This window comes from Euprymna scolopes, chromosome 13, assembly GCF_053919585.1.
Source record: "Euprymna scolopes isolate OS-2025 chromosome 13, ASM5391958v1, whole genome shotgun sequence".
In the NCBI taxonomy this organism is placed as follows: Eukaryota; Metazoa; Mollusca; class Cephalopoda; order Sepiida; family Sepiolidae; genus Euprymna; species Euprymna scolopes.
Window position 1 is genome coordinate 41,234,683 of NC_136494.1, and position 25,597 is coordinate 41,260,279.

General features: G+C 33.9%; 1 protein-coding gene across 2 annotated transcripts in view; it reads right to left on the reverse strand.

Moving 5' to 3' along the window:
* Positions 1-25,597, reverse strand: part of LOC145291985 (intraflagellar transport protein 88 homolog) — a 129,913-nt gene that overhangs the window by 94,065 nt on the left and 10,251 nt on the right. For both annotated transcript variants that reach the window (XM_080137943.1, XM_080137942.1), the window contains exons 5-11: positions 23,041-23,119; positions 16,506-16,596; positions 13,440-13,544; positions 11,751-11,853; positions 7,736-7,850; positions 6,174-6,402; positions 3,787-3,857 (exon numbers count right to left, since the gene is read on the reverse strand). In XM_080137943.1, the coding sequence (XP_079994069.1) occupies positions 3,787-3,857; positions 6,174-6,402; positions 7,736-7,850; positions 11,751-11,853; positions 13,440-13,544; positions 16,506-16,596; positions 23,041-23,119 (793 nt within the window). The remainder of the gene's footprint in view (positions 1-3,786; positions 3,858-6,173; positions 6,403-7,735; positions 7,851-11,750; positions 11,854-13,439; positions 13,545-16,505; positions 16,597-23,040; positions 23,120-25,597) is intronic.

Below are 25,597 nucleotides of genomic sequence, written 5' to 3' on the forward strand. Positions count from 1 at the left end.
AAATAAAAAAAAATTCTTCGTTTCTTTTTCTCTCTTAATTTCCCCTCTCTGTCCTGCTCTAAGTAAATCTGTCGACCTAGTCCACAAATTCCAAAATTTCATCATGACAAGTTTCAAGAAAAAATACACGATTAAACCCGGTTCTCCAACTTCCAATGTAGACCCCTACTACCATGTCTCCTTCTCCAACATCAGGGGTCTACGTTCTAACCTTCCAGAGGTTGAAACCCAATTACAGGAGACTAAACCAGACCTTTTATTTTTAAGTGAAACTGGCATTGGACAGGCTATTTCCCTAGATGAGTTTGCAATTTCAGGATACTCTAACTTAACTTCTAAAACTGACCCCCAAGATCGCCATGGGCATGGAATATGTGCCTATATTAAAGATAGCTTTCCATGTGGGAGGGACATCTCCAGGGAAGATCCTAACTTACCCTATATGTGCTTCCGGGTTGCTTTAGCTCACACTACTGCATTTATATTTACTCTCTATCGCCCCCACAACAGCGGAGTTACTATCTTTCAAAGCATATCTGAGAAAATTGACCAAGTCCTTTCTACTTATCCTTCAGCTAACATTCATATATGTGGAGACTTCAATGTTCACAACGTCGAATGGTTGACCCACTCAAACAAGACCGATGATGAGGGGAGGTTCTGTCATGATTTCTCCATTGCCTATGACCTCACTCAGATTGTTCAGGAACCTACCCGTGTGCCCGATAATGACGGCCAGTATGCGAGCCTACTAGACCTTTTTCTCACAACTTGCCCTGAACTATGTTCAGTTTCTGTTCTGTCGCCTCTTGGATCTTCCGACCACTCTGTTGTATCAATCAAGATAAAAATGAAATGTAATAAGTCCCCAGACGTACCTCTTCATCGTACAGTATATCGATACACTAAGGCTAACTGGGATAGCTTCCGTACATTTATATCTGATCTACCTCTGCATTCCATGTTTAAAAAGGATGTGTCCTCTATAGTATTAGACCTAACTGAATGGTTAATTGTAGGTATTGACCATTTCATACCCTCTAAAAAGTTTCAGCAAAAACCTAACAGCCAGCCATGGTTCTCTCCAGAATGTGCTGCTGCCATTGCGCACAGAAATCACTTTTTCCACTGCTTCAAACGTAATAGATGTATGGAAACTAAAGCCGTTTTCAGGACTGCCAGCAACCATTGTAAGAAAGTAATAAGGAACGCAAGAGTGTTGTATGCTCAATCTGTTAAGTCCAAAGTAGCTGAGCAGCGGCTTGGTTCCCACCAGTTTTGGCAAATAGCAAACAGAATCCTGAACAGAAGCGTGTGCTCCATCCCAACTATTATCAATGGACCTGAGGTAATCTCGTCAGCATCAGACAAAGCCAAACTCTTTGTCAAGAACTTTGCAGCTAATTCTACCCTTTGCGACCAAGACCGCCAACCCCCAATATTTCCTCCTGTATCAGAAAACACGCTATGTGATATACGTATATCTGTATGTGATGTTGCGAAGCTAATCAAAAACCTTGATTCGAGTAAAGCAACTGGCCCTGACGGTATTCCAATTATAGTACTCAAAAAACTTCAACCTGAATTAGCGCCCATACTTACAAAACTGTTTAAACGTTGTCTTAAGGAGAATAGTTTCCCATCTCCGTGGAAAATCTCATCAGTATGCCCTGTATTTAAGAATTCAGGTGATCGCTCATCCCCCTCTCAGTACAGGCCAATAAGTCTCCTGTGCGTCATGAGTAAGTTGCTAGAATCTGTGTTAAATACAGAAGTAATCAAACATCTCAACAAAAATAACCTTCTTAGTGACACTCAATATGGTTTCCGTTCTGCTAGATCTACAGCAGATGTCCTTACAGTTATATCGCATAGGATTAGCAAATCTCTCGACGGTGGCAATCTTTCTAGGGCAATTGCTCTTGACATATCTAAAGCCTTTGATAGGGTATGGCATAAAGGTTTACTTCATAAGATCGCTAGCTATGGTATAGCTGGAAATGTCTTCTCAATTATTAAATCATTTCTTTCTGATAGGTTCATAAGAGTAGTAGTTGAGGGGCAAAAATCAGAAGCTCACAGTATTAATGCCGGTGTCCCTCAGGGATCCATCCTGGGCCCAACTCTTTTCCTGATCTACATTAATGATCTTCCAAATCATATCCTTACATCATTTGTAGACATTTATGCTGACGACACTACCATTTATGGTAGCACATCTAAGACAGTAAACGACCAAGTTCTCTCCAATTCTCTCTCCTCTGATCTTGAGCACGTAGTACAATGGGGAAAGGAGTGGCTGGTTACTTTTAATGCATCTAAAACCAAGCTTCTCTCTTTACATCATCAACATTCTAATTCACATTTGTCATCAATTGAAATGAATGGCTCTCGTCTTCAGGAGGCCTCAAGTTTTGACAAGCTTCTGGGCTTGACCATTACTCCTGATCTTAAATGGAACACGTATATCAAATCTGTTGCCAAGGCCGCTGGAAAAATGGTGGGATCTTTCTATCGATCCAGTAGATATCTCACTGCTGATGCTATTCTCTACCTATATAAGAGCCAGGTACGTCCAAGGATGGAATACTGTTGCCACATCTGGGCAGGAGCTGCTAGAAAGGACTTGTCCTGCCTTGATAGAGTTCAAAATAGACTTCGTAGCCTCGTAGGAGATGTCCTTTTCTCCTCCTTGCAACCTCTATCTCACAGAAGAGATGTTGCGAGTTTGTCTCTGATGTATCGTTATTTTCATGGAAAGTGTTCAACTGAGCTTCAATCTATGGTCCCCCCTCGCCAAACTTTCACAAGAAACACTCGTCTAGCTGTAAACACTATCAATAATTTCCCCCACTCTTTATCTGTGCCTAAACCTAAACGTAGATTCCATGAACAAAGCTTCTTTCTTAGAACTGCATGCCTGTGGAATTGTCTTCCGTTTTCCTGCTTTCCGGCTGACTACAATATGGTTGTGTTCAAGTCTAAAGTAAATAAGTTCTTGATGAGCCGTTCCATATAAGTTATTAAATTTACCAAATTTTCATTACTAATGATTACTATATTGACCAATTTCTACTGTACACTCTTTAACCCTTATTCTTGAGTGGCCTCTGGGCCTTGATAATGTGGTGACGCCTTTGTAAAAAAAAAAAAAAAAAAAAAATCCACCATTATTATTTTTAAAATATAACTTAAACAAGGGAAGTAATTCATAGTTTGGAATCTGTTTATTATTTAAGTATAACTTGCAAATTCGTCAAAAACTATTTTCATTAATAATTAATTTTATACTGTATTATTTTTTGTAATTTTTGGATATTTTACTAATTCTGACATGTTAATTAGGTAGATACCATTGGTTTTAATTGAAATTCAATATTTTGATTTTTATTCTGAACAAGCAGCAATGCAAACATTTTAAGTTACCATAAATATCAGTTCTGAGGAAAGTACCCATGATTTTTTAGTCACAGAAAGTAAGGTTTAGTCACAAGTGACCAAACAAAATGGCTTATTTGTTCAGAATTAATATTTATGTTAAAATAAAATGCTTATATTTTCTACGATTTGTTTTTACCCAAATAAATCATAAATGAGTAAGTAAAATCGTTTTTGACTAATTTCTCAACTGTATTCCTTTCAAAATAATTTCTCAACTGTATTCCTTTCAAAATAATTTCTCAACTGTATTCCTTTCAAAATAATTTATCAACAGTAATGTTTACTAAAACCTTTAATTCTTAGAACTTTTGCATCAACTAAAACAGCAAACAAAAAAAAACTTACTTTTCCCTTTCAAAGCGCCGTAGAGCATCATCCTTTATAACTTCTATAAAGTGATTATGTTCTGCATTGTCCTAAAGTTAAAAATACAATCATCAAAATAATTTCAATAATATTATTAAACTCATTGTAGATATACTGCATTACCAATCAAGAGGGAAAATATACAAGCAATTAACAATGTTTACATCAAGATTTCGCTTACAGTAGGTGTTGAATGATAGCTGAGAGGTTAGGAGCTCAAACTGTCAACTAATTGGTCAACTTTTGATCCTGGCTTGAGGCATTTGTTTCTCTAGTTACAACAAAGATTAGGATATAGCAAACAGTTTGCTTGTGGATGATTATATATAATATTAATGATATATGTCTCAACCTTTTTTACTATCTCTCAAATAATCAGCATTTAGTTAAATCTAATGTTTAAGCATCATTTATTTTTTACGCCTAGTTTTTCTAATACTATAGTAGTACATGTCTGAGTTTCAAATTGAGTAAATCAAAATCACATCTTATATACAGGTAATGATAAATGAAAGGGAGGTAATCAAAAATAAGGGGGGGGGTTACTCCCCTTTATTCATTACACTTTAATAAGATGCATGTTTTCAAATTTAATTAAAAAAATATTTAAGTAAAAAGGTTTCTCTTTTTCACTACTTTTTTCATACAACAAAACATGATAGAATATTCTAATAACAATGGGAAATTATTCAAACTATTGCTCTCATTACAGTTTTGAATTTTTGAGATGAGGGCTGATTGTTTATATTACTTGTTGTGATCGGACTATTGTTCTCATCTTGAGTGTTATTTGTGCAATGTTTTGGTCGATGTAGCCTTCAACCTTTGTCAGGCATGTTGGTCACCATCTTAGAAAAGACTACATCAACCGAAACACAAATATAACACTCAAGATGAGAGCGATAGTCCGATCAAAACAAGTAATATTACTTCTTCATCTTCATTATCTTCACAATGCTTTGGACAATATAACCTCTGACCTGCTTCAGGTGAATCCTTTTAGAAATCTATGATTGGGTAGAAGTGTTAATTAATTATATTATTCTCAGTTATTATTGCTTGTAATAATAATTCAACCTTCAACCTCCAAGAATTTGCAATGAAACAGATAAAGGTGCTCAGCATCAATCATAATAACAAAGAAAATAATAATCTATACTCCTATAAATTCGTTTTTCTTTTGTGTGTATTGATATTCATATTAAAAACCCTCTTTTCTATTTATTTAAAAAGAAAATACAATTTTCTTATATATGGCTTGTGGAATTGCATTCACTAGCAAACGATCTAGCTAATTTGCATATTCTTTTAAACATTCATTTTAATTAATTCCCTATTAGTTGCTTCGGTTTTCTAATGTGATAATCATCTTTAGTTAACTATTATGTGAAATTATATTCATGCAGATATTCTACATAATTTATACTTACATAATATTTGTGTAAAAAGTTTATAGTAAACACAAAATTGTTTCCATATATATTTATGTATACGTATATATTTTTATTTAATAAATTTTGCCTACCAAACTCCTCCTAGAGTTTTTGGTCTACAGACATGAAACTTCATATATAAGGTATTTGAATCCATGCAAAACTTTATATTTGGGGTTTTAGTCTGGAAAAGTCGAGGCAAAAGAGTGAAAATTAAAAAAATGAAATTTGTCAGGTGAAGGTCGAACACCAGCATTATGAATGCATAACGTAGTAGCTATTGGTTCATGTTTTAATTTTTAGCCTTGCAGTAAACATGTTTTCATAGCCCAGTCATTGACGACAGAGGCAAAATAAATTGTGAACTGAACGTTTTGGTTCCGATTCTCGGTGGTAGTGCAGGAGTCTTTTTTTTTTTATACTTTTTAAATCATTATAGCTATCTATCTCTATCTATAAAAGTGAAAATTTCTGTCTGTCTTTTCTCTATGGTAGTTAAGAAAGACTATTATACAGAAAGGCATTACTTTACATATTCACACTTTTTAATATATACATATGCACATAACCTTATGAACAGTACATAGGGACCGAGCAAAGCCGGGTACCCATGCTAGTTACTTTAAATGTCTACTCGGTTTCAGCTAATGAAACAAGATCACTATCACCATGGATTAAATAAAAGATCCAATTTAATATTCCATAGAGATTCTAGAGTTTAAAAAGGTACACCTGAAGAAGGTTGAATGTTGCATCATCAGAAAAATTGTGAAAATAACAATCAAGATGAGATTAATAGTTTGAATAGTGCAAATAATCAAAATTATCAATCCTCATCTAAAAAATTCGAAATATTAATATCAGATTAATTTCATCCACACGTTTCAAAAAGAAAAATAGTGCAATGTATTTATAGAACAAAAATCTTCTTACACTTGACTGATATTTGTACTCGTCATTAAAGTCTATGTCGACTGCAAGCATCTGTTCAAATGCCCACTTCATTTTGTTCTGGTCATTCAGTGCGAAATAGCAGAGGATCAAATTAAAACCAGTTTTAAAACTTGGCGAATCATTCATGACATTTTCAAAAGATTCAATCGCATCATCATATTTACCCATTTTCACAAATGCAATTCCAATATTTTGCATTATTTTCATTCTGAAAATAAAACAGTAAATATTAATAACAAATATAGTTTTTCAATTATTTATATTCACGCTTTTGATGCATCAGCAAATCTCTATTAAAAGCTTTTTTTGATTGATGAATTGTATATGTTGTCAGACTTTAGTGTGATTTACTAAAGAAAATACTATTTCAAACTTAAGCATGATGTACGATTTCTATTTAAAACTTAACAGTATTTTCTTTAGTAAATCACACTAAAGTCTGACAACACAATGAAACGGCTGTCCTAGGATTGAGAGAATTGCTAACTGGTCACTTATTCAAATTTCTGATTAGCTGTTGCAACATTAGAGTTTTGCAAATCTTTAAACACAGCATGAGTATAAAATAATTGACAAAGTCAGAGTGCATATGATCCATGTTGCATTGGACTAAATTTAGTGCAAAATCACACAGAATACAATACTAAGTGAATCCCAGAGTAGTACCACATTTGGTGCTGTGACCAGGATACAACCCAAGGAGACATCCTAGGAATAACTCAGAGGGAATCCCCAGGCCACAAAGTTTGCACAACGAACAATAGTTTAAAGACAAATCGTAAGTTTTAAACAGAAATTTGGGATTGACATAATTTAAATGATAAATATAAAATCATAATTTATTTTAGGTTTCATCAATAAAAAGATAATGACGGCTTAAGAGCAAAGTGTAGTATGTGTTCTAATGCAGCATTTCATCTTTTCTGTCCTCTGTCAGTGAAAAAAAAGGTACTTCTAGACCGAGATAATTTTTATTTTTGTGCCAATCCAGAATGTCCCTTTTTGGGGAGGTACATTTTCCTCATATTAAAAAATGACCTTGCATTGTGGAGAGGCAAGTAAATGAGAACAATAATGGCTTCATTCTTAAGATGCATACATTCAAGATGTGTTAGTAATGGAATGCTATTTTAAAATGAAGATATTAACATTTTGTATGACAAAAAAATATTTAAATCCAATTTTTATTTTTCTGATATTTTGGAAATCTAGTAAATAAAAAATATTAAAAAATACAATTCATCAATTGAAAAGAATTTCAAAAAATTGATAACAAAATGCAACTAGAAATTTATAAAATTGTCAAATTATCTCTAACAAGATTATTCTTCTAACTCAATAATGAAAAAGGAAATGGGCCAACGCTCCATGTGTCACTTAAAAATTGCATTGGATTGGCTGTTTAACAAGTTTCAATTAGGTTCAGTCTATAGTCATTCATAATAAATAAAATTCTGTATCTTCTTACATTAAAAAAAAAATAGAAGATGCATCAAAGATCAGTCATCTCTGATAGACTCAGCATTACAAGAAAAACTTACTTCATCTGCCTATGAGTCAATTGCACTTGATCCAGTGCCATGCGGTAAAATTTGATAGCTTTTTGATAATTTTTCTGCTTGAAATGGATATTGCCAATATTGACTTTCAATCGTCCTGAAGAAAAAAATAAAAATAAAATAGTTTTGGTTGTTTTTATTCGATTTTACATATTAAATAGAAAATGAATAAATGAAACGTTTTACAAGTTTAAAAAGAATCAGTAGTTTATTACTGATTTGCATAAACATCATTTTAGTGAAATTAAAAGTTAGAAAAAAATATTAAAATAAAACTGATATTCACTTTTAATAGTAACCATTTTACAATATGCTATCTAACACACACACATATATATATATATATATATATATTACTAATAGGCCATCCAGTGTTGCCCAGACATAAAATACGCTTAAATATGATATTTTAATTGAGGCAAATTTCATGCTTATTATTATAGAGCCAATACTCCATTGTTTATTATATTGTACCCAATATATAGAAGTGATTTCAAAAGTTAATAAAAATAAATAAAAATATGACTTGGGGGCCATCAGCTAAAATCAACACCAAAACATTTAGTGCTCTCACATTATTCATTACCATCTGAGTTCAGTCTATAAGCATATAAAAGCTTAAAAAATAGTGTTGTTAAAGGTATAATTGTATATGTGTGCATGCATAGAAGTAACATGTACCACTTATACCTGCTAAGTTCCAATTATTTAAATTTTAACCTTTTAGCAGCTATTTTTACTGGTTAAAAACCAAATCAAACTTGTTCCAAATGTCCAAATTCCCTATATATCAAGTTTGTAGAGCAAAAGTTGACAAGGTAGTTTGATAGAGACTGTTCTGCAGACAGATAGGCAGACAAAGTTTTATATATATAACAAAAAAACATTTATTCAATAAATAACAATGGTCTGAGATAAGAAACTATCAGAATAGAAAATTTGGTATCTTGGAACTTTTACAGTGAAGCGATTGGATCGAGCTGCGAGTTGAGTGGGTCAGGGGTATTTTCGTGTAGGTAGCATATTTAGTGGAAATATGTTACAAACAGAGAGATGCAACTCACAATGATGTATCAAGGGCTGAAACTTAGTAGACATTATGAGACCGATTAGAAATTATTCTTTGCACCTTGTCTAAGATCGAGAAGTTAGTGGTTGGAGAAACAGCTCAAACGTGGCAACAATATTCCATGCACGGGTGAATGATGGCTTTGTAGAGATATAGGATTCTGGTAAATTTAAGAAGTTTTCTAACCTGGTAAAGGGAGCCTACTTTCTTTGTAGTAGTCTTGTCAACATTTTGCCAAGTCTACTACAAAGAAAGTAGGCCTTCTTATCTCAGACAACTTGCTTCTGGAATTCCCACTCTGCTCTCAGTTTCCCCAACAGTACATATATGCAGAAATTTAAATGTAATGTGAATAAACGTCTTTCTTCTCAACTCTCCATCTAGCCCTTAGCATAGTTCCTCAGTGGCAATATGTCTTGTTTGAGGTGAAAATAATTTTTTTTATTTTCTACCAAACATGTTGAATAATAAAATTTGCAAAAGGTATGAACCTCCACATTCTGTTCACTTATAGGTTTCATAGTACAACTACTGTTCTTTTGGCAGGTTATTTACAAAAGAAGATAATCTCTGCTTTTCACCAAAATGTTGATATGCCATTAAACAAAATACCCCCCTCCCTTTAATAAAATATACTTGGTGTTTTGACCCAGTGTTTCTTGGGAGTCATTTTACTTTGTTTTATTTAGTTTGCTTTTTATTCTCTTGTTTTAAACAAATAAACTGGTGTAATTTAACAAAAAAACATTTATTCAGTAAATAACAATTAATAGTTAATCAATAAAATTTTCTCTTTCAAAACCAATATGCAAATATCAACAAGTTTTATGGGCTGCTGAATAGTGGTGATGGAAGGAACATTCATAAATCAAGTCAATTCATGAAAGTTCATTGTGTGATGTGTCATTAACAGATGAAGGCTGTTGAGGAAGTAGTGTGTGGTGAGGCCTATCACTTTAAGCTATGACGTTTTTTTGGGGTTTTTTTTTTGCTTGTTTTACCAAATTATTTATTTTTCTTAAAAAGGATTTGGAAAATTCACTTATTACAGTATTGTTTGGATACTAAATTACTAATTCGAACTAAATTGTTATAAAACTATAACTAATTTTGTTGAAATTTTATTTTATATATATATATATATATATATATATATATATATATATTGATAGATTGATAGTTACTATTTCTTCTGATGAGTTAAGGGCAAAATAGATTCACCGATGGATATAATAATTAAGCGATTAATTTTGTGCTACGAAACAGATACTGTCAAGAATTGTAAATGTCAACTGAATTAAAGGAATAAATTGTAAGATGGTCAACATCATAAACTTTGGAATATAGACTTTTGTCTTTCATTCAATATATATATATATATATATATATATATATAGTGCAAAATTTTGTTGAAAATTCAAAGACTCACGTTTTCTTTTTTATAACCTTCGTTTATTTCCTGGATTTTTCCATTACAGCCGTTTCATTAATGAGTTGGCAATTTTATGATTTATTTTTCCGTAAAAATATCCTGTCCCCACCAACTTCTTCAGATGTTTATCCATTAGATTTTTACAACAAATGGTAATATAATACGAATTCAGATAATAAGCAAAAAAACAATATTAAAATAAACACGCATAAATATAGGAATAAAATTATATAAAATTATATAAAATTATATGATAATTGGAAAAAAGCAAATAGGAAAAACATGGAAAATTAAAACAAAAATAAATAATTAATAAACAAAAAATAAAAATACAAAGGTATGGATTAAAACTGAAAACTATCTTTACATAACACCAAAAGATGGAGGAAGTGAGGAAGCATGGCTGGGGAAATCTTTTTACCCGAATACGATGTCCAGCATGTTAAAAATATACCATTTGTTGTAAAAATCTAATGGATAAACATCTGAAGAAGTCGGTGGGGACAGGATATTTTTACGGAAACATAAATCGTAAAATTGCCAACTCATTAATGAAACGGCTGTAATGGAAAAATCCAGGAAATAAACGAAGGTTATAAAAAAGGAAATGTGAGCCTTTGAATTTTCAACAAAATTTTGCACTATATATGCTCTGTCCCTGTTAAATAGACACATTGAGCTTAACTCAAAATTAACAGTGAATGGTTTTAAAATAACAATCTAGACCCGTTAAACAAAAACGGTATACATTGAAAGTAAAGACATTTCAAAAACAAACTTTAAAAATATATATATAATTATTAGATGTAAATAGCTTTCAAAACTTTCAATTCTCATTGTGATCTTTAATTCATGAACATAACAGATAATAAAATATTTTACTATATAATGATTACTGATAACTAATTCACAATAGATTTCATAAAGAAAACAAGTAAATTTATTATTAAATAATTTATTAAATAAATGGTAAACCAGTAATCACAGAAATGCCAGAGAATCAATACACTTAGCTGCTCCTGATAATCTTTTTTGTCCTCATATATAACTATACTTGTGGAAAATAAACTATTCAAAAGTGTGTATTTTGTTTCCAAGAAAAATAAACAGGTTAAATGTATTAATTTTAGGACCATTTTAGTTAAGCATTGCCCATTCCAGCTTCCAACCAATCATAGTCTCTCCTCATTTTATCTGACAAATGAATTCTCTTTCCTCATTAAAAAGATTCAGGTGCTCGTCACTTCTAAGTGGGTCAAGTCAACAAAGGGTAACCTTGTGATAAATATAATCCTTATAGTTTAATCTTACTTTTCCTTGTGTTAGGAAACTGAATTAGAAACACTTGATGTGACAAACAGCCAAATCAAAGGAATTCCTAAAAAAACTCTGGGCCGGAATAAAATGATGCATGCACATCAACAATAAGAAACGAATGCGTCTTTAGCAAAAAAAGCAAAGATGAAAAAGAAATCAGCTGAAAAACTTTCATTTACCTGCACTGTAGAATTGTTTCGTTTTTACAATTACATTATATGCATTGATGGCTTCAGTGTACATCTCATTAACAAAATACACATTACCCAAGTTGAAAAGAACCTTTAAGATAAAAAATAAATTTTAAATCACCAAAATATCAAGAGAAGTGCCAGTGTTAGGATCACATACCTCCCTCTGCCATCTATGATGTGGGAGGAGGACGCTATTCATTAGAAGACTACCCTCAATAAACAAAACAATGTGATACATGATGTCTTTTTGCCAAAATCTCCTTTTCTCTTTTCATCCCTTTTTCTCCCCATCCCTTTCTCTTGTCAGTTTGTGTCTATCCTTTGATTGTTATTTTGATGTCATTCAAAAGTCACATCCAACAATGGACAAATTTGTAGCTTTTATGTTCATATCAAAATAGCATAGCTAGCTATGCAATATATAGCTAGCTATATATTGCATGCAATATATAGCTAGCTATATAAGACATGCAATATATAGCTAGCTATATAAGACATGCAATATATAGCTAGCTATATAAGACATGCAATATATAGCTAGCTATATAAGACATGCAATATATAGCTAGCTATATAAGACATGCAATATATAGCTAGCTATATAAGACATGCAATATATAGCTAGCTATATAAGGCATGCAATATATAGCTAGCTATATAACCTGTGCATGGGTTATATAACTAGATATATGACCCACAATTTTTTTACAAATTGTAAATAGTGGGAAGTAGAAAGTGAACCTTCAGTTTACTTTTGGCTATCTATCATTCCCCACCCCCCCGATTTATTCCTTTAGTTCTCACATTCCATAAGCTATGTTTCTGACAAAAAAGGAAGAATTGCTGTTTACTGGCTCACCAGTTGTTTGGAGTAAATGATACATAAAGATTTTCCATTTTCTGATAGAATTCACTAACTATTAATCTATGCATCTCATTAAGTAGTGACTCATTAATAAAATTTATGATTTTTTTTCTAATGGGTCGCCACTTATCTAGGGCCAGGAACTTCTTGAGAATAAAGGTTATGCTAAAAACATGGCTGCCTTTTTGTTCTAGTTAAGTGACTTGAATATTAATATGATGTCATAAAACAGACTATCTATCTCAATTGGTTTAACCAACTATGGTACCTTATCCAACATTTGTGAACTAGACATTTCATAAATCATTTTTATCACATTCCAATCATAAGAAAATTTTCTTTTCATAAACTGTAGAAATCTCATTTTAGATTTTTTCCTTTACATAAAACAAAATAAAAATGTAATTTCTTAAAAATAGAAAATGCAGTGTATTTTTCTTACATGTTCAATTTTAGAGTCAATTCAATGTTAGAATCAATTGAAGCCAGAGTATAAGCAGTTTCTTGATTCAGTTTCGACTCTTTTTCAAACACATTTATCATTTAGAGATGCAGACATAAACATAAAGTTTAAGAAAACCAAAAGCCATTTAATATTTAAATCAATATAAATTTGCATACAAAATGGTGATCAATTTACTATTTTTTCCTTTTTTAACAAATATAAACATCGGTTAAAAAATATTAGTGAATAGAATAGAAATATAAGTGTCTTTGAATTCCATGCTTTCCACACACCTCCTCCCACACACACACTTCAACACCAACATGTTGGCTTTGAAAAAAAAGGCAATGAAAACTAAACTTACAGAGTAGGTTAAATCAAGATTGATGGGCTCTTCCTGGGTAATTTGTTTGTGTAGACGAACAACTGCTGCTTCTTTCTTTTCAGCTTCTTTGGCTTTTTCCAGGGCCTGGAAGAGAAGTACACACATGTATAAGTCATTTGTAACTAAATATTAAAAAGAGGTTGTAGCACAAAAAGATAGGTAAATGAATAATTCTGAATAAATTACTGGAAAAGTCTTGAAACCATGTAAAAAAAATTAAAACTGTAAAGAAATTCTATTTAAACCTAAATTATTCAGGAATTTTGTAAATAAACTTTGAGTTAGGATTTTGCTCATAATTTAAATGGAAAAGTAGGTTTGCAGATCGGATATAAATAATTAATATTCACAAAAATATTTAATCAAAATTAAATTAAAACAATGTGTTTGACAACTAAGACACTATCATAGTCAGTAATTGTGGTGTCGGAAAGTTTCCAGAAAGATGAAAGGTATCTTTTTTTTTCTTTTTTTTCTTTTCTTTTTTTACATGGAGGTCACCACTTATTAAGGCCCAGAAGCCACTTGGGGATAAGGGTTATTGTGTGTACAGTAATCAATGGGATAGTATCGTAGTAATAGTTAGTATTGGAGATTTGATAAAGTGTTATTACTTAAGGGGGCGGTTCATCAAGAATTTGTTTCTGTTGGACTTGAAGACATCCAAGTCGAAGTCGGGAGGGAAACAGGCAAGCGGAACAGAGTTCCACAGGCATGCAGTTCTAAGAAAGAAGCTTTGTTCATGGAATCTACGTTTTGATTTAGGCACGGATAAAGAGTGGGGAAAATTATTGACAGTGGTTTCAGCTAGACAGGTGTTTATCATGAAAAATTGGCGAGGGGAGACCAGAGATTGGAGTTCAGACGAGCACCTGCCATGGAAAGAACGATAAAATAAAGATAGGCTCGTAACGTCTCTTCTGTGGGAGAGAGGTTGCAGGGAAGAGAAAAGGGCATCCCCCACCAAGCCACAAAGTCTATTTTGTACTCTGTCAAGGCAGGATAGGCTGTTTTTAGCAGCTCCTGCCCAGATGTGGCAGCAGTACTCCATCCTTTCAGGTTGGTAGAACAGGAGTCAGATGCAATTCAATTTTTGTGGTCCTTGTAAGCATTGCATACACAAGTCAAATTATAAGTCGGTCGAGAGATGATAACCAGTTTATGTGCAAGAACTGTAAAACAATGGACACAGATGAGAATTCATATGACTATCAGGCATGTGTAAGCAGCGTGATTATGTGTGGAAATGAAATCTGGCCAGTGAGAGTTGAGGACATGCGCTACATGGAGAGAGAAATTATATGAAAATGATACAATGAATGTGTAATGTAAGTTTTAAAGACAAGCTTATATTTGATGATATCCAAAGATTAAATCTGAATGATGGAGGAAGATGTATGCATAATAGGAGACTTTGTTGGTATGGTCACATTGAAAGAATGGAGGAGTTTTTGAGTTAGTAGTTGTAGAACAGTTAAGGTAGCAGAGTCAGTTGGCAAGGGAAGGCCAAGAAAACATGACCGAAAATAATAAAGATGAACTTGAAAGAAGGATAAATAAAGACCTGGCTAGAGATAAATTTAGAAATTTTTAATTTTTAAAAGCCATCCAATCCATGCTAACATATAAAACAAACATTAAATTGAATATGATGATGATGCTTGGCATAACTGATGTAAAACAAATATAGTTAAACAGTCAGATTGGCAAAGAACCAATAGGACAGAAGAAAAGCTTAGAATGATACTGGATTTATGCCATAGCCCTAAGGGAAAATGTTTAAAACATGGAGTGGTTCAGTAAATGAGGACCTAATCCTAGCACGTGGCACAAACGAAATGGCAAAAGACAGAAGTTGAAAGTCATTCATTAAATGTTGAACCTCAATGTGACACACAAAGATGAATAATAATAATAATCATAATAATAATGATAGTAATAATAATCATAATAGTAATAATAATAATAATAATAATAGTAATAATAATGATAATAATAATAATAATAGTAATAAGAATAGAGCAGTTGGAAATCTTGAAAAAAAAAAAAAAGTCATTTTTTTTTTTGATAAAAATTTGAAATAGTTGTTTTGTTTTATGTTAAAACAAAACAACTATTTCAAATTTTTTTTTTTGGTTTATTTAATGTTGACTCCAGTTACATTGAGTAAAAGTTATTTATTATTCAAGTTGTTAATATTTTTAAATATTTGATAGATTTTATTTGGTATATAAATGATTTGTTGTATTATTTGTTTTGTAAGCGGATATTTTTTTTTAATTAACAGTCTGTAATTGATGAATTCTGTTTAACTCACTAACAGGTATTACCACTCGGGGTAAGAATATTATGGCCTCTATTCAGTCTTCAGAGACAATAGATACTCCCTGTAAGAGTAACTGCACATGTAACTGTGAAGAAAGGGTTGCACAATCACTAGCTAAACATCTGAATTGGCACTGCTAGATTCTAGTGAGAAGTCCAGGACAACTGGAAACAATGCTGTGATAAGCAAAGAACACATGAAGACCCTGGTATTCCCGCACATTTAATACTGACCATGCTGAATGTTGTTTAACTGTCGTGATTTAACAGGAACTGGCACATCGATATGATTATGCCAGGTCAGAACAGATCTGCAAGTAATTAAAAGGTGACTCCTCACTAACCAAAGCTTTGACATTGAAACCTTGCCATCGGGTGCAGGTTTGTGTCACACACAAAATAATTGGGAAGGGGGGACACTTAGTTGTTAATAGGTTTGGAAATAGGATATGGGGTAGATAGAAACGAAAAGGTAGAAATGCCTAAGAAAGATGGATTTCAGACTAGAGTGAAGACAAACATTTTGCACAAGATCATTTTAGTGTCGCATTCGAGACAAATTCTATTCAACTTATGAAAAAACTTGAAATAATGCTTTTCCATACAATAACTTTGTATTACACAAAATTTAAATATTTTATTTTGTTGTCTCAAAAAATATACAAAAATTATCGTACAATACTTTAAAAGAAATCTTCAAAGCTAATAAAAAAAACTTACTATTTGGAAGTCACCTCGACCTGTTGCAAAACAACTTTCCTCAATTAAAATATTAGCTTTCTTTTCCAGCTCCTTTATTTTTTCTTCAGGCCTAAATTACAAATATATAAAATTACAAACATTTTGACAAAGATAGGAATCTATTCATTGTGCACAGTGATAGACAAACAAGATAAACAAATCAACAAGATAGCAATATTCATTTGAAATGTGCTTCTATTTTATTCAGAATAATGATCAGATATGCTATGTTCAATATATGTAAAATGGATATTAAACTGATGATGATGATGAGTTACATCTTATATGCTCCTAAACATCTTGGTAAGTCTATCTTTTCATTATATTCATATATTAGGAAATTGAGACGTGTACATATTTTGATGTATTGTTTTTAAGTGTTTGTATTTTGAATATTGCCCACACTGAGGATTCAACTTTCAACATGCAGGAAAGTGTAACTTTGCAATTGAATTTTACCAAAAACTTTATCCATTATGCCATGGGTCCTTGTAGATACAATTCTAGTTTGAATTTTAGGAAGCTTAAACCTATTTTATTTTATGTACAATCTCACAACTTATTATAAATCACTATTTTTCACTGCATACTGTTATTACTGACATATTTTAATACTATCTTATTACTAGGGTAACAGGGGGTAATAGGCACCGCACTTTAGGCATATGAGCACAAATCATCTCAAAAAAAAAACTTATCTGTTATGAATATTCACCACTTGTCAGAATAAAAAGCTATAAGAAATATTTTATTTTAATTTTTTTATTGACACATACACATAATTCTGATTTGGTAGATTTTGGGGGCATTAAGAACCTGCCTTGGGGTATTAGGTACCCACCTTATTGAGTGCAAATATCGCACAGCCACTCCTCCTCTTCCATGTCTTCAAGGCTCCCAGTGATGTCTGTACATTTGGCATGATACCAGAGGCTACAAACATCACATTGTATCAAGTTATCACCACCAGCTTGTCCACACCGTCCACATTCAGTGTCACCTGATGAGTCAGAGCCAGAGTGGGCTTTGTGATCCTGGGCGCTTTGTGTCCTTTTGGGTGGTTTTGCCCCTGCCCTTTCCCCTACCTCTGCCTTGTCCTCGCCCCCTCTTTGCAAGATTTTCCTCCCTTAACCTCTGTAAGACTGTCGTTATAGCAAAAGCGCTGAATTATCGCTGATCTTCCTCTTCCTGTATTAGAGAAATGAGTCTTTAGCTGCTCAAGGAAAAATTCCCTAATTTTTTTTTTTTATTACATTTTCACCCCAAACAAGGCACATTGCCACTTTGATCTAGAGGGCTACTATTAGGGACACAGGCTACAGGGGTACTAGGTGGGGAGTTGAGCAGCAAGATGTTGGTTCACGTTACACTTGAACTTCTGCATGTCAATACAGTTGGGGAAGCAGGAACCTGGCAGGAAGTTCCAAAGTCTAGCGGTTCTGGGGAAGAAACTACTGGAGTAGAAGGCTCTCTTACATCTAGGGATCTCTACTGTGAAGGGGTGGGATTGTACTGCTTATTGGGTTTGTCGGGGGTATTTACGTAGAGGGGGTACAAGTGCTAATAGACAAAGGGGAGGATGAAACACCGTGGACACGAGATAACACTCCAGCAGTTGGGGCAATTGATGATCCAGCAGGGAATAAAGGTGACAGTACAAGGGAAAGGGTCGATGAAGGGGCTGCAGATAGTGTTCCTGATGAAGAGGCAGTAGATGGCGGGGGGAGTTGACCGAGTTCCTGATGAAGGGGCAGTAGATGGCGGGGGGGAGCTGACTGAGTTCCTGATGAAGGAGAAGCAGGCAAGTGGTCTGAAAGAGTGCCAGATTGAGGTCTAGAGGAAGAGGCGAACGATGGTGATGGTGTGTTCACTTGCGGCCGATCAATCACACTTACAGCTTGGGGATTAAACAGGCAAATCCCTGTTGAACTGAAGCCTGCTTTGATAGTCTCAGGCTCAAAAGACTCTTCAAACAGTTTCTTTAACTGGCTGGGAAAGTCCTTCTTGCCCACTGGTCCCCTGTGTGTTCTGGCAAACTTTAACAACAATTGTTGCCATTTCAGTTTCACAGGCTGGAACACTGCACGATCAAATGGTTGCAGCAGATGAGTGAGGTGGGCCGAAAGTCACAAGAGAATGACGCTGTTCTCCTTTGCTTTTTGAACCAAAGCATATGAAAGATGGGAAAGATGGCCATCAAATATCAAGACCCGTGGTTTATCACTGACATCTCTTGTGTTGACCAGAAACAGCTTGGTGAACCAGTCAAGAAATTGTGGGCCCTCCATCCACCCTTTCTCACTGGTAGAGTAACATGCTCCATCAGGACCACCTGTGCACCATGCTTCGTAGAGGTTTTTGCCCTTGTACACAATGTACGGAGGAAGAACTTTTCCACTGGCAGAGCCAGAACAGTTCACAGTGATCTGTTCTCTGCCAGATCCACCAATGCGCTGGTTCACTCTTTTTGATCCTTTTGCAGCCAAAACGACTTGGGACTTGGGTCAGTAACAAAGCCACTTTCATCTGCGTTATAGATTTGGCATGACATGTCCTTCACACCAGCAGTGGTTAAGATATTGTCCAAGAGTTCAAACCAATGTTCAATTACTTCTGAATACTCTGCTGCAGCTCTTGAGAAACTGAGGTGTTCTGTCTTCCTTGGTGTGATGTCAGGATGATGAGAAAGAAATCCATCAATCCAGTCCCGATCAGGTCGTCAGTTTTTGAAGGGAGTGTCGCATTTCATTGTGCACACAAAGTCTTGAACTATATCTTTTACTTCCTCTGATGAGAAGTCCCAGCCCCATTCAGACATTAGCTTTATGCACTCTACCAGTTTAGTTTCAAGGGTAGGAGACAGTGCCGTCTGTCTGCCAACATGAGCATCCACAGGGATTTCACCTTTGGCTTGGCGAAGCAGTGATTTCTTGTTCACACCAAATTGTTTTGATGCTCGGTTGGCAGACACATGTCCATTCATGACTGCGTTATATGCGTCATTAATCGCTTGACTGCTGCTGAAGTTCACTCGCCCACCACTTTCCTGTAGATCCGCACCATTCTATGAAAACTTAAAATGTGGGGGCATTAAGCACCAAGTATAAACAATTTTATCAAATTTGAATGCCAATCAAATAAATAAATGATAATATGCAAACCAGTTTTGTGGCTGAAATATCATTTGTATTGCTATTTTTTATCAAAAATCATTTGTATTGCTATTTTTTATCATTTGTATAGCTATTTTTTATCAATATCATTTGTATTGCTATTTTTTATCAAAATAGCAATGTATATGATTATTATGCATTCCAATTCTTGGGAATGGGGCATTAAGCACCTGTAGGAATTCAGCCTCATAACACACTCTTGTGGTATTTCCTTTCATTTAAAAGTACCTTATACAAAAATACACATCAAATTTCATCATGTAAGCTAGGCAAAGCTATGCTGAACACTGTTCCATTGATCACATTAATAAATCTCAATATTTTATCTCCTGTCAAGCTAAAAATAACACTGGAGCTGATCAGCATTCATGATGACAAGGAAAAAAAATAATCTGAGCATTTATCATGTAAATTATGAAGGAATTACTTCAATTAAATATTGGTTTGGTTCACATTGGAGAAGCTTGGAACTTGTAAGATCTTGATGAAAACAGAAGTTTTGCTGAAGGACTGTCACAGTGCTGGCTTTAGTGATGTTGATCCAGATGATGCCATTTCCTCAAAGTATTTCATATACACATTAGTCAGTTCAGGTTTCAATATGGCCGCTGAATGATTAAAACCATGTGGTGCAAACTTCCACTTGTAATTTCGGTTTGAATTTACCTCTCTTGAATGAAGCAACTGAAATAGAGGCTTCTGATTGGCTTAAACTCAAAAACTAGTGGGGTTTGTTGCCCCAAGTTTTATAAGTAGTGGAAAAGAGCACTCTTGGAGTATCCCTCAAGTAATGGGGCCTATTGCCCCCTGGTGCCTGTTACCCTATATATATATATATATATATATATATATATTGATAGATAGACAGACATTATTTATAATTAATGATTTTCATATTGTGCAAAATTCTATACTAAGTCTGCTTAATAGTTGATCGTCACCCAACATATGTTGCTTCTTCAAGTCATCTTACTCTCCACAGTTCTCTTCTGTCTATAATTTTTACTTCATTCCATAATGGTAGATGATTTCCCTTTTCCATCCATGTGGTCAGCCATTCCCAACTTTTCAGTCTCTCCATGTATTACGGCTTTTCATTGTTCTTCTAACCTTATTTTTAGTGGATGAAATGTCTCACCTTTGTATAGTTTTTCACATTTACATCGAATCTCATACGCAGTTATTAGTCATGATTTTTTGTAAGGGTTTGATTCTAGAGAGTCAAGTCACTCCTGAATACTGTCATAATTTTTTTCCAACAAGTCCTTTATGGATGGTATACAAACTGTGGTGAGTTTTGGGTTGGTGCCCTTTAGTGTCTGGTCCAGATTTCTTGGAGCTGATATAAAGTTCTCTGGATAGTTGTTTCAGTGAGGGGGTGAGGCGGGTGGTTCTCTTAAACTGTCAATTTCCTTTTGATATGTATTGTTATTACATATTGCTTTGCCTTGGTGTAGTAGGCAATGGACAATGGCAGTTGAGGTTCAGATGTAAAAGTTGGCTTTCAATATATATATATATGACATAAACTCCGGACCAGTGCTAGTTATCAGCACATCTAGAAACAATAATTTATTATTATATTTCTTTTCGATCATGAATTGTAGATGGACGGATAGAATTTACACGGTCCAGTAATGTTTGAACATCTTCCTAGTGAGACAAGGGTATGAATGTGACATCCACATATCACAGACACATTGCTGGCTTTAGTGATGTTGATCCAGATGATGCCATTTCCTCAAAGTATTTCATATACACATTAGTCAGTACTGAGGACAATGTTGATCACATCTCCACACCTTCTTCTTGTTGATATAATCAGATCCCATCACAAAGTATGTAGTTTCTATACAGAAGATCAACATCTCTATTAAGTCAACTTATCAACTTATCCTGTACCACAGCCAGAGTTTTGTTAGTGGTTACTTTTGTGAACAGACTCACTACATCTAGACTGGTTAGAATGAATTGTTGATTATTTCCACAAAGTGAATTGAATTCTTGATGTACAATAATGCGATTGAGATGATTATATCTACCAGGAATTGGCTCAATAGTTGGCATGTTGAACCTTAGGCGCTGACAATGAGCTTAATGAAATATCGTCTTTATGAATCTTAGAAATGTTGTATAGGTGTGGTAGCTTGTTGTAATGCTGAACTTGCTCTGTATTTTGCAGATAGTATTAAGTTCTTGTTTTTACTGAGGATCTGTGACAGCTTCCTTTTCAAGAGTTCAACAGAAAGATTCAGGAGTTTAAAATACATCTGAAGAAGGTCAGAGATTACATTGACTGAGACGTGAAAATGACATTCAAGATGAGAACAGTAGTCTGAAGAATCTAAATATGAAATGATGAATTTACATTTTTTTATAAATAACCAACAAATTGTTCATATTCTGAATTTTAGATTGGATCAGTAATTACCAGCAAGTGTCTAATTAGTGCAGATCATAATAAATTGCCCAGAACTGTTACACTTGTTGTATTTGTAGATTGGTACCAGCCTCAGCTTGCAAGACTACGAGGACCGTGTTTCACATGGCATTCTCAAATAGTCACATATCTAAGTACATGGCAGCAAGATAAAAGCACTCGATCAGCAGTAAAAATGACAACTGACAGAAGATTTTCTTTTATTCTTAGTCTTTTTTTTTTTTTTTTTTTTTTTTACAAGGTGGTCACCACTTATTAAGGCCCGGAAGCCACTCGCGGATAAGGGTTATTGCGGGTACAGTACGTTAGTGTTGAGATTTGATAAAGTGTCTTACTTAAGGGGGCGGTACATCAGGAATTTGTTTATGTTGGACTTGAAGACACCTAAGTTGTAGTCAGGTGGGAAACAGGCAAACGGAACAGAGTTCCACAGGTGTGCACTTCTAAGAAAGAAGCTTTGTTCATAGAATCTACATTTTGGTTTTGGCACAGATAAAGAGTGGGGAAAATTTTTGACAGTGGTTTTAGCTAGACGGGTGTTTTTCATGAAAGATTGGCGAGGGTGGGACCAGAGATTGGAGCTCGGATGAGCACTTGCCATGGAAGTAAAAAGACAGGCTCACAACGTCTCTCCTGTAGGAGAGAGGTTGCAGGGAAGAGAAAATGGCATCCCCCACTAAGCCCCGAAGCCTATTTTGTACTCTGTCAAGGCAGGATAGGCTGTTTTTAGCAGCTCCTGCCCAGATGTGGCAGCAGTACTCCATCCTTGGATGTACTTGGCTTTTATATAGATAGAGAATTGCATCAGCAGTGAGAGAATAGATTTGGATTATTTTGATATAGACCTCTAGACTTATTTAAGTTTTATAAAAATGTTTAAGTATTTAAAATGAAAACTTACTTCTCTTCTGATTTTTTATCCAGAGGAGAACTTGGACCAATTCCTTTGACTGTTTGATTGGATGGATATAACAAAGTGCCTGTAGACAAAATAACAAAACTTTAAAACAAACAGAAATCGTTTATCATCTTTTTCGAGATAAAACAATGGGAGTTTGAATTATCTCCACAATTCTCAAGTGTCTTTGCTTTATTTGCACACAACTTTGTTAGGACATACTGACATGTAGATACTTCTCCTACAAGTAAACTCAGACCAAATATTCAAAATAACATATTATTCAAAGTTCACATTAGATCCTCTTGGCATGGCTATTTATTGGCTCACATGGCAAATTACCTTCTATTAGTGATAATTACCTCAAATAATAACACTAAGACCATATGAAATCCAATCTTGAAATCTGGCCAAACCAAGAAAAGATCACAAGAAACAAACTATAATATACTTATTTGGGATGAGAAAATTATTCTTCACTGCTTTACAAACTCAATGTTTGAGAAGTATGGGTGAATCTTAAAAAATCAGTTGGATATCTACATATCTCATCAGGAAATCAAAGACAGAGCTCCTTAATATTTACGAACATACATAGTTAAAAAAAAAAAAAAAAAAAAACTCAGGAGAATTTCAAGAATGTATAATGACCTTGTGCCAGACTCAGTTGATCTGAATGTCAAATGTCTTAAAGAAAGTCAAGTGTTTTGAGGAATAAACAACTGATTTTAAGGATGAGTAATATGTCAGGAGATGTGGGTGTGATTTGTTTATAAAAATAGTTAATGAAAGAACATGCCAAAACACAAGAAGTGACAGAACATATCCAGTTTGCCCAGTCAGCCTTTGACACTAACTTCCTCATCCTTTTTACCTGTACATAAACAGAAGACATCTGTTTACAAAATCATAAAAGATATAAAAAACAATTTGTAAGTATGCCGAAATAGCTGTTTTTAAAGACTCTTGGCTGGGATCAAAGTGTAGTGTTTGTTTCGTCCTCAGTCAGAGAAGGATAAATCCTTTTTGACTGTGTCAATTTTTATTTTTGTCTTAATCCAGAGTGCCAATTTTTAAAGAGATAGATTTCCTCCACATTCAAACTAACTTTAGGGAAGAGCATGTTTAAAACAGTGTTGTGTTTGTTCTTTATTATCAACAATCTTGCTTTTCCTTTATCATCATTTAATGTACGAATTGACTCTTTCCATGAAACTATTATTTACATTGGTTATGCTGTACTATTGTTTGAGGTGATTTTTGACTGAGTCACGTCAAGTCTTACTCAGTCTGCCTTTTACTTGATTAACCTTAACGGAGATGTCTGTGCAGCTATTTATCCAACTAAAGCTTCATTCAACACACCTATTGCAGTTTGAGCATTTTTATTGTCAATAGTCGAGAGTTCAAACTAACTTTATTAAGATGCACCCAGCAAATTAATCAAACCATATCTATGTCATTCCTCTGCATGTTCATAAAAACCAAATTAATATGAGCCAACATTTACTCACATGCAACATTGTACTAAGACATTTACCTTGTTGTAAATTTGATCTCAAATAACAAATAAAAGTGAATAACAGGTCAACATGGGAAGAAGTTATTTTTGTTGACCTGAAAAAGACATTGAACCATGTTCCTTGATCTGTGCTTTGATGGGCAGTAATAAGATTTGGTGTTGATGAATGGTTTGGTTATTTTGTTTTATGGCATATCAACCATTTTTCAGTTATTTAATGCCAAATCCAGTAATTTTGGAAAAAGTTTTCAAGTTCTTTATATCTTCAAATATTTATTCATGGAGTTTGGTTTAGTTGTTTTGTATAGGAAAATTTTTGTTTTTGATTTTTCAGAACATAATTAAGTTTTTCAAAAGGAAAGAAAAAAAAAAACAATAACATCAATGTTTAGTACACTTTAAGTCAGGAAGCCAGTATCTTTAGAAAGTCTGCACCAGGATTAATGAGTGGATTGTGTATGTTGTGCACACTAAGTAAAAAATAGTGTAACAGAAATAAACCCTGAGGTTATAATAAATCTAGATATGCTGAAGAGTGTGATGATCCCTTGGTGCAATCAGGTGGCCACTGCCAGACCCTGGGTGTAGCAACAGGACTCAGTGCCAGCTCATAATTAAAAAGACACCCAGGCTTGACTTTTGGTCATACGTCGAAAACATCACTAACATAACCTCTCACAATACCAAAACCAGCCTGATCGACGCCATCTGCCAAGTATTCACCAAGCTCTCACTGGCGCTTGTGGAAAAGGCATGTTCCTAGTTCTGGTGATTGAGGCTGAAGGCGACTACATTGAATAGATGTCAGCTCTACTACATAATAAAGTTACGTGAATTGATTTTTTTAATAAAAGTTTTAAAACAAATCTGTAGTGTTGTTTTCTTTTGGACTACAAATTTATTGTTCCACCCTGTACATACCTCTTAACTAAAAATTATGTTTGAAAATTATAACGAGAAAGACAAAACATTTGAAAGTGAAATAAAGCAATTGAAGTTTAATTTCCATTTGAAAAGCTCTTTAAAAACAAATCTGAC